Here is a 12937-nt window from a genome sequence, read left to right as displayed (position 1 = left end):
CAAATTGTATATATAATATACACACACACACACACACACACACACACACACACACACACACACACACACACACACACACACACACACACACACACACTCACTTTTATGGGTTAAAATTTTACATTTACCATTAGTGTCTAATTTTTACCTGCAGGTGTGAAGACACCCAAACAGCAGATATCTGTAACCGATGACTCTGAGGCTGAAGGCATTGAAGACTCCTCTGGTCTCTCAGATTCATCGGCAGAGATGGCGCCCACTCATGGAAGGAAGATCCCACAAAAGCATCGGGCAAAAGCGAAGCACCTTAAACTTAGGAAATCATCGGTCAAGGCTGCGTTAGAACACAGTCGTGTCAGAAGTGAGTGCACAACTTTATACTATCAGTGCTGTAAAATGTTAACCTATACAAATTAACTTAAATATGTTGACTGTAACTACTTTATTAGTCTGTATGGACTTATTTTAAAGAAAATAAACTATTTATAGTAGAAGTACACTACATGTATATGAAAGTAATGTCCATTGATTATGTAATGCCATATCTAAATGTAGCATATAGCCTTTTTGATTTAACAATGCCTTTTTCCTTCAGTGAGAAACACAAAGGCCATCATGAATCGCTACTTGAAGGCACTCAAGGCCTTCCATGAACTACATTCCATGAGGGCCGCTTTCAAACGTGTGGGAGTCGACCGAAGCACAATCTCCCGTACGTCAGTGATCGCAGAGCTCCAAATTGCGGCTCCAGAGGTCTTCCTCGCAATACCACCCTGGGACGACACAAAGGAGAAGCTGACAGCGTTCGTTGAAAGATGCCGTGCAGCCACATCTGTTGAGATCAGAGAGAAGATCACCAAAATGAAGATCGACGAAGAGCTGCTTCCTTTTGCCCCGATGCACTGATCTTCCTTCTGTTACCCCCTCTCTACCGACCCTTCTCTTTCTCCTTCTCTTCAGTTTAGTTTAAGACATGTACTGGTGTAAGTTTCTTGAGCAGATCAATGTCCTTCAGTAGATGAAACAAGCTGACTGTTAAAAATTGTGTGAAACAAACTTTTTTTTTTAAATGAATGAGGTGATGTTAGTGTCTTAAGGGCACGCTCCCACCACACTTTTATTTTACTTCTGGGGCGGAATCTGCCAATGCTTTGTCAATGCAAATGCGTGGATTCTTGCTAAAAATCTGCAAGACCATGAATGTACGCATTTGCATTGACAAAGCATTGGCAGATTCCACCCCAGAGGTACAATAAAAGTGAAGTGGGAGTACAGAATTGACTAACATGAGGTAACTTTGTTGTGTTTTTATTAGAGGTGGGCATAGATTAATTTTTTTGATCTAGATTAATCTATCTGCAATCCTGGAGTTAATCTAGATTAATCTAGATTAAAATGGCTCATTTGAAGTCTGCCGAAGGCATTCAAAATATGTGTGTTCTAGGGATGCACCGATGTGACATTTTGGCCGATATCGATATCCGATATGATATATTGCTGTTATGGCCGATAACCAATATAACTGATGTCGATATGATCGATCAAAAAAAAACAGTTTTATCCAGTCTGAAAAACATGTGTAAACACTGCATTCTAAAAAGCAATCACTGTTTATTCCAAATTATTTTATATTATCATCTGGATAATCCCCAGAGCAAAAAACATGTGTCAACTGTAAAAAGTACCAGTGACAGCAGCTTAGAAACTTGGCAAATATCATTGATGTGAAGAATAAAAAGTTTGGCCCCCAATACTGACCCCTGGGAGACGCCACAAGCAATGTCCAAATGATTTGAGCTGTATTTGCCCAGCTTCACAAACTGTTGACGTCTGTCCAAATAACTTGTTTAATCCAGTCTTCTGCAATGCCTCTAATGCCAATGCTAATTCTCCAGTTTGTTTATTAATATGTTGTGATAGATAGTGTCAAAAGCTTTTTTGAGGTAAATTCATATTCCAATTGCAACTGTGATTCTTTCAATGGATTCCGTCAATGCCTGAGATGTTGATTTGTTAGTTCTAAAAACCATATTGACTCTCTGAGAGTAGGCTACATTAAATCTTTCCAAAAAAGAATCTAGTCTGCTATTGAAAAGTTTCCCCAGTAGGCCTATCTTTGAAAATTGTGACCAATTGGTTCCATTTGGACACTGAATTTACAGACCCATGAGGGTCCATTTGGTTTGTACACTCCAAGTTACAGACCCATATAAGGGTCCATTTGGTTCGATTTGTACACTCTGAGTTACAGACCCATAAGGGTCCATTTGGTTTCTACCCAGATAGCAAAAAGTGATTGAATCAACATTGTGTTTTTGTCAGGCTGAAGAGTGGAATCAACATTGATGTCTGACATAGAAAATAACATTGAAAGTGCTCGCTATGATCAACATGGAATGAACATTGAATTTTCAATCAATCCTGACAATGAATCAACCTTGATTCAACTAGGATATGATCAACATTGAAATGATGTAGAATTGCATCAACGTTGATTCAACTATATATATACATTGCATTATACATTGACACAATGTCATTATCAAAGGACCATTTCAACACTTTTTCAACCTTCCTCTGTATGTTTTTTAATATGCCTCATGAATAATAAAATAATCACTTTTAATCAAAATTGTATTATTTGGTGCATTTCCACCGGGAGCATGCTAAAAGTTGTCTACTCATGACATCACATCACAGGTTTGGAGCAACCCCTGCAGAACTTTAAAACACCAAATAGAGTAAAGTGATTTTTGGCTTAAATGAGACATTAAAAACATACAGAGGAAGGTTGAAAATGCTGAAATGGTCCATTAAGAATTTTACTGCTGTTCTCAACCTTTTTATACAAAGACCTCACATTACAGGAAAAACATTTGGGGACCCCAAACTTGATTATAATTATGCCATTCTAGGTGAATATTCGAAAATATGTTTAACAACTGCTTTACACCATGCTCTATGAACAAAGAAAGAGACAATTTATTCATTTAGTTATTTATTAAAGACTTTACAAAAATCTTTGCACATTTTAGCACACACCTCTGTGTCTCATTAGTTGTTGCTACATAGCTACATCATTTCTTTTTAAATCTTTTGAGTAAGAATTTGAACGTTTCATTAAACATTTTTTAGAACCGACCTCGGACCTAATGGGTTAGGGTTTCTGGTGGAGGAAGTGCCTTAAACAGAATTATCTGGTCATTTATTTGCCTTGAAAGTCAGCCTGGAGGTCTCCAGCACCGGAGAGGTGATCACTCACACCGGACAAGTGTTCGATGAGAAGGATCCCAGGAGAGCCAGATTTGTGAACAGAAATTATCAACAACATGGCAGCACACATAAGCCTGGCAAACACAAACAGGGTTGTCATACTCAAATAAAGTAATCATTCAGAACTATACGGACCCCAGTTCAACATGAACAAAACAGGTTTCCAATGATCCAACTCCCATGAAACCCACTGTCCTCCAACTCCAAACCATTTGTCCTTTTAACTCTTTGGCTTTTCTTTTCTTGGTACCCCGCCATTCCTCTCTGGTGCATAACGCAGCCACTTCTGCAGTGCATCTCTGTACAGCAATTCAGTCAACTTGCGGTCAAATTGACGAGCAGCTGCTGGGAAAAAAAGAAAAAAAAGAATACTTGTTATAAAGACATAAGAAAGCTGCAGTGGGCACGTTCCATTCCAAAGTGACATACTTGTCCAGTGTCCTTTTTAGTGTGCCAGATTGCCAGGTGGCCTTAGGAGTACTTCACCCATTTTCAACCCCATAGTCATATAATTGATTCACACTAATGCTCGTAAAAAATGCCACCATTGTCTACTCTGTCTCAGTCAGAGGGCAGTGCACAGCTCAGAAATCTGCCAGTGACATCATGTTCAATGTCCATTAGCTTGAAATGATGCCACTGGTAGGCAGGTTTCTGAACTGTCCACAGGCAAAGACCACCTCTGAGACACAGAGTGAGTGAGACAGAAACGGTGCCATCTTATTGTGAGCATTACAGAGGACCACTTAAATGACGTTAAGGTTGGAAATGGGTGAAGTATTTCTTTAAGAGTGGATGCATGTTCCATCAGGCTCATTCCATGGTGAGAAAAATGCATCCATTCTTATTTACTTGAGATTACTTCATTAAATATCCATCATCAAAATTACCAAATACACTGTAGTACACTGTAGTAAACCTAGTATTTTGGGGTGCAAATTGACTCACCAAACATGCAGTCCTGCATCAGCGTGTCCTTGAAGGCCCTCTTCTGTCCCTTTCCTGCCCAGTTAAAGATGCTGGCTAGACTGTTCGTCATCGTAGTGGATAGCATTCGCCGGATCATATTTTCTGGATTGGTCCCTCCGACTAATGCCAGGCGAGTTGTCTTAACAGATTAGAGAGAAAATGGTTAGTGTGCTAAAGTGTACAGTGTGTCCACTCCTACAATTCCAGACATTATAAACAGTTTTCAAACAATACAATACATTTAAGAAAGTACAAAAATGTTCACCATCTTTCGACGGACTGTTTCCTCCTTCAGTGCAGCTTCAGCCTCATCAAACTGCTCCTCATTGGTGAGTGGCAGCACGATGGGGAAGTTATCTTCTCTCTGCGATTCAGGTCCAGCTCCGTGATTATTAAAGGTGGATTTAGCCATTTCAGTCTTAATAAACTGAATGTCCCGTGACATTTGCTTCACCTCCATGAGTAGCTCTGTAAGCATCCTGGTGTTTTTGTTGGCAGCAATGTCTTGAAGAAAAACAATTGGTTTTACATTAAATTTCAAGGATAGATTCACCATTTTCAATAATTTAGAATGACACTAAGCAACTCTGTGATAGCGTGAAGTCTTTGCACCCCTAACTTATAGTAACCATTAAGCGCTTAAATATTAAGCTTAAACACCATGACAAATTACATGAAAAAAAAAACGGTGACAAAGACTGTAAAGTCACAAGGGACATGTTTCTCAATGCATCAGTAAGGTTAAGAAGTTGATCAGAAAATGATACTTGCCTTGTAACATTTGACTGGGCTCTCCTCCATGGAATCTTCCCCGTGGCGTTTCAGGACCTGATCCTGAAGAATCAACAACATGGCATCAGCATTGCACATTAGGTCATTGTGTATGGGGGAGGCGGGGGGTAAAGTGGAATAGAGGCATCTTTACCCAGGCCAGGTGATCTGAAGTCAGCTGATCTGGAGCCACGTGCGTTGTTGGCATCGAAGTCTAACAGAAAGAGAAAAGACACAAAATTGTTTAAATTGAACATGGAACAATTATGGAATTTTGCACAAAAAAAACAACATTTAAGATGAGAAATGCATACCATTCCTTGCTTGCTCTGATGGCACAGTGTGGTAGGGGCTGGAGTTATACATTGGCATTCCTAGGGAAAGACAGACAGAACAAAATAAGGCAAATAAGCACCATCAAAGTAGTTCTCAATGAGCACCATATACAGTAGCAAGTGTACCTACCTCCATATACCTAGTGCATGTCTGGTGGTATTAACAAAACATGATTTGAGAATGTGTTAGTTAACTCACCTTGATAGCCTTGGGGGTGGTGATGATTGCCAGCGAAGTCTAAAAAGAGGACAATCAAAATGTTCAAATATGTCAGTCTTTCCTAAGTTACAGTATGTCATGGCACTATAGCCAAGGCACAGCAACTGTTTAGTGATGGCTAATAAAAGTCACAAATGCATAAAAAGGCTCTAGTTGACACAGGGACAACAGACATACCATTTCTTACTTGTCCAGTGTGGTTCCCTCCTGAAATGGATTAAAATGACCGTAATTAGTCACTGTAAAATAGAAGTTCTCATATAATATCATGCCAAAATTAACAGCTCATTGCAAAATAGTGAGACACTGAATAAGCTACTCATATGCACTCAACTTTACATTTCCACCCATTTAACTAACATTTTCAGTCAGTGTAAGTGTAAGTAAGGCAGGACTAGTAATCCAACCGCCACCTATTGAAACATACTAGAGACACAATAAGTGTGGCTGAGAGAATCACATAGCTATATCTAGCCTGTCTACTCACCATCATTGCAGGGGTCCATTGACTCCAACTGTGCCAAGAAGCTTCCACCAAAGCCTAAAATGAGAGAACACAAAACATGAACGCTATCAAAAGCACATTTACAATCTGTCCACCCTGACTTATTAGTGTGAAGTGGTTCACTTACCATTATTAGGCATGTTATCCTCCGAGCAGCTTCCTCCCGAGGCGGAGCAGCTTCCTCCAGCGGCGGAGCAGCTTCCTCCAGAGACTAAAAGAAGGGAACACAAGACATGAATAGTGGACACTGTAACTTTTGAACACATAAACTGATATGTTTGCATGTATTGACAGAGGAACTAAATGCTTGTAAAGCTCTCATCATGCAATTACATTTTGTTCTGCCATATTAGTAAATAATGACATACCACTGCTTGCATTTAGTGTTGGCACCAAGGGGTACTGGCTTGATTCTGGCAGCACTGTATTAATAAATAAGTGGAATTATACATGGCGATACTTAAAGTAGGTGTAGCAGTTAGTGTCATAACTGACAAGTGTCTGTACCTGGAAAATGCACATCGGGTGGCTTGGCAAATCTTCGTTTCACACTGCTGTTTTCTGCCTCCTCATCTGACTCTACTGCGTGCACAGGATTTGCCCTAAAAAAATAACAACATTTAACATTCCCAGGCTCCCAGGATAATTAAATTCATTGAGCAAGCCTTGAGAGAGACACTGTTCAGGAACCCATGGCCCGTTTCTGTTTAACCAAAAACCACATCACAAGGAATTCAACTGTACCTTGCTCTTCTTTTCCGACGTACATCTGCTTCCTCCTCAGATTCCAAATCAGTGGTTAGACATCCAGTATTCACATACTTCTCTTCATGTTGCTTGGCCTTTTCAAATGAGTCTGTAAAAGAACAAGCAGAAAATACAGCATGCTGATGAGGGGAAGGGAACTGGTTGGAATAACGTGTTCCTTCCATGCGCTACGTCCAACCAGGGAAACTCTCCCCTGTCAGGTGACAAGAAGGGCAGTTGGCTCTCATGCATTGAAGGAGGCATGAGCTCGGCCCTGGCCTCCCTAGTTTGGCAGAGGGAGAGTAGCCCCCAGGATTACATAGACAATTGGCACTGGGTGTAAAAAATGGGGTTACAAAATGGTGGGATAAAAATTCAAAATTAGAAAATACAGCATGACATTTTTAAGAAGTATGAGGAACAATTCACATCAGACAACAATAGCGATGCAGTGACTATACTTACCACAAGTAATTAAGAGCCGAATATTCTCATATGTCGTCCATCCTTTACGGGGCACCATGTGTTCTTTAAGGGCCTTTGAATAATTTGTGTTTTTTGGGGGCCATAACAATGTACCTTCCGTTGGATTGAACCAGCTGGCAAGAACTGTTGCAGTTCCGCCATTTGGAAACAGTACAACGCCCCAGAGCACCACCTCACTTTCCATTCTGTGTACAATAAATGAAATAAGAATATTAATAAAAAATAATTATGACAAAAAACATGAATTATAAGATGTCTACTGCAGATGAGCTATTGGAATAGCTATGAGGCCATTTCCCTCCGACTCTGGATACAGAACACATTTACGTTTAATACAGCTAAGTTTACCAACCCCGATATCATCACACAACTCTCTAACCTTGTATGTACCTATGAGGGAGGACTCGCAGGGATAAGTGTAATATAATTCTTGGTGTCTGAACTTTCTGTAGATCACATAGACCTCACCTTCTTCCTGGACTATATTCTGCACTACTGCAATTGTATCTCCCACCTGAATACAATTATCCCCCTGCTTTGTAGACAATGTAAAACGACAACTGGAGACCTTTCTGTACTGTAGAGCAACACTGAAATGTTGAGGAAGTGGACCATCAGTATGAATGTGCTGTAAAACTGGTTCATCTGTTGCTAATGGAACCTCAACATGTGGCATTTCTGACAGCCTTTTGACTACCTGTTGTAGAGGTTGGTGTGGCTTGCGTAAAAGATGCTTTATTTGGCCAAGATAATTCTCAAAAGGGAATCCTGAAACATTATCTAAAGGTCCAAATTGTTTGTATTCATCTGCTAAATGTATAAGCTGGTGAACACTGAACACAATCTCATCCCTACCATACAACTGTCCAAAGTGTCCCACAAAGGAAATCATCAATCTATGTGCAAATTCAACCATTTGGCCAGAAATTCCAGGAGACAAAAAAAAATACATGGCCACTGAAAACAACATAAAGTTGTCATAAAACTCACTGGGAAGGCAATCCTTCAGAACTACAGGACCCCAGTATAACATGAAGGATCGGAGCTCAGTAGCTTTCCAACGATCAAGCTCATTCAAACCTCTTGGCTTGCGATTGAATTCAACAGGGGTGTGGGAATGTAACACCAGCAGTTTGCTTGATATACTGTTAACTGTTTGTGAAGGAAGCCTAATGGCTAGATTGCCCTTTAACCACATATGCAACAGTTTTCTCATCAACCCAAGACAACAGAGGTGCATATAATCTATTGGGAATGAAGAAACCATCTTTACTATGCCTGTTAAAGGACTGAGTTTCTGTTTCAAGTGGTGTTCCTCATCAATCATATCACAATAACTCGAGTCAGTCCTCAGCCTGACATTCGTTTCAGGATATGTCATTTTGTTCCTCCACACACCCTCTTGATCACACTTGTCGCATCCTGAATATCCATTATGTGACTTAATATTCTTAACGTAGGCTCTGGCGGGAGCATCACACACAAATGAGGAAACCTGTACAATCAATTGCTTACCATTATGAACAATGCCATTAGCCAGTACATTTTTAAGGTCGCTAACAAATATCTGCAGATACTCAACAACACACTTTGGCTTGCTCAAACCACAAAATATACCGACAATAAATGGGGACTTAGTGTAATCACAATTCAGGATTGCAAGTATAGGCCAGAATTGAAGTCTTGAACTCCTAAAGAGGGGGAGACCATCTATATTGAACTGTAAAGTAAGAGTTGTGAGGTTTACTGGTAAACTCAAACATTTTAATCGTGAAAGTATTCCTTGCACCAATCCAAAATGATAGTACTCGCCACCTTGTATTTGAGTGGTTGCAACATGAGATTGCGTTCTAAGCAGAGTCCTTCCATCTTTAGGGAGCTTAGGGTGAAATAGCTTTAAGATGGACAGCAGAGCAGACAAAGCAACAAGACTAATGGAGTATGAAGTTGCCCAATATCTTAGGCTCCTTATAAGCAGATCCTGACTAGGCAGATGCTCCTCATCGCTGTCATAGTGACAATCTGATTCATCTTCATCATTGCCAGCTACACTATCATCTACATCATCATTTTCCATTTGCACATGATCTGATTCAACTTCATTTTGAGCTACTACACTACCATCAGCATTATCATTTTCCATTTGCACATGATCTGACTCAACTACATCATTGCCAGCTACACTGCCATCTATATGACCATTTTCTATGACAACATGTGAAGCTGGTAGTGCATCTAGGTGGGAAAAGTGTGAGATTGTGAAGGCAGGTTCCCTAGTCACACAGGGGTAAATATTTTCCCTTTGTACATGCAGAGTTTCCTCATATTCTTTAAGGATATCCTTCTCTATGTCCCTTACAGTTCTAATGACTCTACGTCTTTTAGCCCAATAAGAAGCCATCTTAACCTTAGGCCAATTCTAAAAACACCTTCTAAAACCTAACCTAAGTTCTCTGAAAATATTCAAATTCTTACAAAAAAAATAAACAAATCTATGTTGCCATATGTAAACCAACAACTAATGAGACACAGAGGTGGCTCCCGTATTGAAAGGTATAACAACGTATAGGTTACAACAGGTCTAAATAGAAAAGAGGTGGTGCTGTTATAATTATGTTACTTGGCCAGGCCTTGTGTACTGCAGTGAACCCTCCTCTCCAGTCTTCTTGTAGCACAACCCTGAAAATAGAGAAAAACAATAAAAAATATATATGCATTAAAAATATATATATATATTTTATTTATATGCCAAATTATTAATTTATCAGGTCCTTCCAGCATATTTTTAAATATATTAACATAAAAAAAAGTATATATATATAAAACTGAGATTAACCACTTCAGCCATATTTTAGACATAGGCCATTTGAAAATAGCAGATCTACAAGCTCACGTGTCACATCGTGACGCGTTGTGAGCTTGTAGATCTGCTATTTTCAAACATTTTACTTTGGGTACTTTAAGTATATTTTGATGCCAATACTTTTGTACTTTTACTCGAGTAACATTTTGAACAAAGGCTTTTTACTTTTAACAGAGTATTTTTTATATTATGGTATTGCTACTTTTACTTAAGTAAAATATCGGATTACTTCTTCCACCACTGTTTCCTCACATTTATCCCCAGAATAAACAGCCTCAGTGTAATAAGAGCTTAACTGTGCCTTGGAACGCCTGTTCATATGCTCTAGATCCCGCCTCCTATATCCGGTACATTTTCTCACACACCTAACGTTAGCTAGCATGCTAGCTACCACTGTAATAATATGCAACGCCATTTATTAACACAAGCTACAAACTCCGGGCGGCACAAAGTTAACATTTAGTCAAATGATAACAGCCAGGTGATTGTATCTGAACGGGATAATACATTATATACAAACTCACTTACCAGTTAACTATTATCTAGCATGCTAGCTAATAATGCTAATAACAAAAGCTAACAAGCTCCGTTCTGTACTGTAGTTGCCACGGTAATAATTAACAAAGTTTAGCATGATGTAGTCAAACCATGACAGCCATATATGTGAATGGCAATCATATTATTATGTTGTCAAGGACTTACCAGTTTATCTCACACTAGGACTTAGGACAGCAGTACTGTAGTGTTTGTCAAGCCAGTGAAGACAGAAATTCGCGCCAAGGTTTTCTTTGAAGACCTCAAGTCCCGTGAGATCTAGCTGGTCTCGCGAGTTGCTTGCGACTACCGTCTCGAAGGAGGGGGGGAGGGGGAGGGGTGCGACGGGCGGGCGGGGGGGGGGGGGGGGGGGGGGGGAGGGGAGGAGGAGGAGGGGGGGGGGGCAATATCAGACGTAGAAACCATGTCATTTCAATGTTGGGCATTTCAACATTGAAAAACAATCATCTATACTAAATTGATTCAATGACAGTTTTTCAAATGTTGAAATGGTATCTGTAATTAAACATTGAATCAACATAGCTTTTTCAACCTTAACCAAAAATAACCAATCTGACCAAAATCCAACATTGAATTATCGACTTTTGCTATCTGGGTAACTACCCATCATTTAGCTGGGGATCCCCAGACCCCACTTTTAGAACCATTGTCCTACACTGTGTGTGTGTGTGTGTGTGTGTGTGTGTGTGTCTGTGTGTGTGTGTGTGTGTGTGTGTGTGTGTGTGTGTGTGTGTGTACCCGCACGCTTAATAGCATACATTTGTTTGTTGTTACTTGTTAGCACGTAGCACTCATTAGCATGCTCTATAGCAACAAGTATTGCCAAACAGCGCCCAACTACTGCTATGTGTCCACCAACACGGTCGCGGAGGGTCTGCTTTTGCCCAATGACCACTTTAATAAGCTAGCCCGGTAACGGCGTTAACGGCCCGGCCTTAGTTTTTATTAAGGCCGGGCCGTTAACGCCGTTACCAGGCTAAGTTAACGGCGGACTCTTATCGTGCGATAAAAAAATTACCGCCGTTAATCTATTCTCAAAGCTGGGTCTGGGAGCCGATTACATTAGCTGATGGTGTGTACCAACGCCTGGTCGAATTACTCTGTGTCTGTGTGTGACTGCATGTGTGTGTGTGTGTGTGTGTGTGTGTGTGTGTGTGTGTGTGTGTGTGTGTGTGTGTGTGTGTGTGTGTGTGTGTGTGTGTGTGTGTGTGTGTGTGTGTGTGTGTGTGTTAGTGATGTGTCGGTCATGATCGATTGGCTCATAAGAACTAGTTCTTTGCCGTGAGCGTGAACGAATACGTTCATGACTCGAAACTGTTGCGTTCACGGGTTCGTTCATGCCCCGCCCCCCGATCCGCAGACACACACACACACACACGCACACGCACGCACACACACACGCACACGCACACGCACACGCACACACACACACACACACACACACACACACACACACACACACACACACACACACACACACACACACACACAGGAGGACGGGAGCTTCAGCGTTCTTCCCGCGACAGACAGGCGGACATGCATTGCAAATTTTGTGGATTGAAATGAAGCACTGCTGTTGTGTTGTTAGTGTTGTATTCATTGTTCCTGTACAAAAGACCGATGGTGACCAGATAGCACGACATTTAACTATGAAAGAAATGCAGACAACGATTGTCAGGTCACGGACAATTAACACGTTTCAGAATGAATGCAAGATGCAATCTGCACAGCCAGTCAGCCACATAGTATACCCAAAATAATAATAGTAACCAGAATGAATAAAATGTTTGAAAATAGCAGTTCTACAAGCTCACAATGCGTTGTGAGCTTGTAGGTATAAAATAGGGCTAAAGTGGTAAATGTATGTTGTATAATGTAATGTAATGTAATGTAATGTAACAAGTAACTAAAGTTTTCAAATAATTGTAGTGGAGTAAAAGTACAATATTTGCCTCTGAGATGTAGTTGAGTAGAAGTAAAAATACTAATAATTGAAAATACTCCAGTAAAGTAAAAACACTTTATTTATTTATTATTTATTTATATTTATTATTAATTTAAACATTACTTCTACACATTATATTACAAAGAAGATGGTGCAATTAGATCGTGAATGACAGTGCTGTGTTTCTGTACAGAGTAGACTACTGTGCAGTCATGTCAGTGTAGTCAGTGGGATCAGATGCACACAGTTTCATGCAGTTAGCGTAGCG

At 40.2% G+C, this 12937-nt stretch overlaps 1 protein-coding gene across 2 annotated transcripts; it reads right to left on the bottom strand.

The window, feature by feature from the left end:
• Positions 1-3996: 3996 nt before the first annotated feature.
• Positions 3997-10962, bottom strand: LOC311056314 (uncharacterized protein). 2 transcript variants are annotated; one of them, XM_084072851.1, is made up of 15 exons: positions 10872-10962; positions 9927-9985; positions 7286-7491; positions 6818-6929; positions 6581-6675; positions 6442-6495; positions 6201-6284; positions 6056-6109; positions 5746-5775; positions 5548-5586; positions 5328-5387; positions 5168-5227; positions 5014-5076; positions 4508-4746; positions 3997-4381 (listed from the first exon to the last, which is right to left on the bottom strand). In XM_084072851.1, exons 3-15 carry the CDS (start codon positions 7488-7490, stop codon positions 4193-4195), a joined length of 1284 nt encoding a protein of 427 aa, XP_083928977.1. In that variant the 5' UTR covers position 7491; positions 9927-9985; positions 10872-10962; the 3' UTR covers positions 3997-4192. The 2 variants fall into 2 exon arrangements, with proteins under 2 accessions (XP_083928977.1, XP_083928978.1); XM_084072852.1 differs by lacking the exons at positions 6442-6495; positions 9927-9985; positions 10872-10962 and having other exon boundaries at positions 7286-9909.
• Between the last annotated feature and the right edge of the window lie 1975 nt (positions 10963-12937).

Source organism: Gymnoscopelus microlampas (assembly GCF_963454915.1).
Source record: "Gymnoscopelus microlampas genome assembly, chromosome: 2".
Classification (NCBI taxonomy): Eukaryota; Metazoa; Chordata; class Actinopteri; order Myctophiformes; family Myctophidae; genus Gymnoscopelus; species Gymnoscopelus microlampas.
The sequence above is the reverse complement of the archived record's forward strand: the minus strand, read 5'-3'. Positions and strand labels throughout refer to the sequence as shown.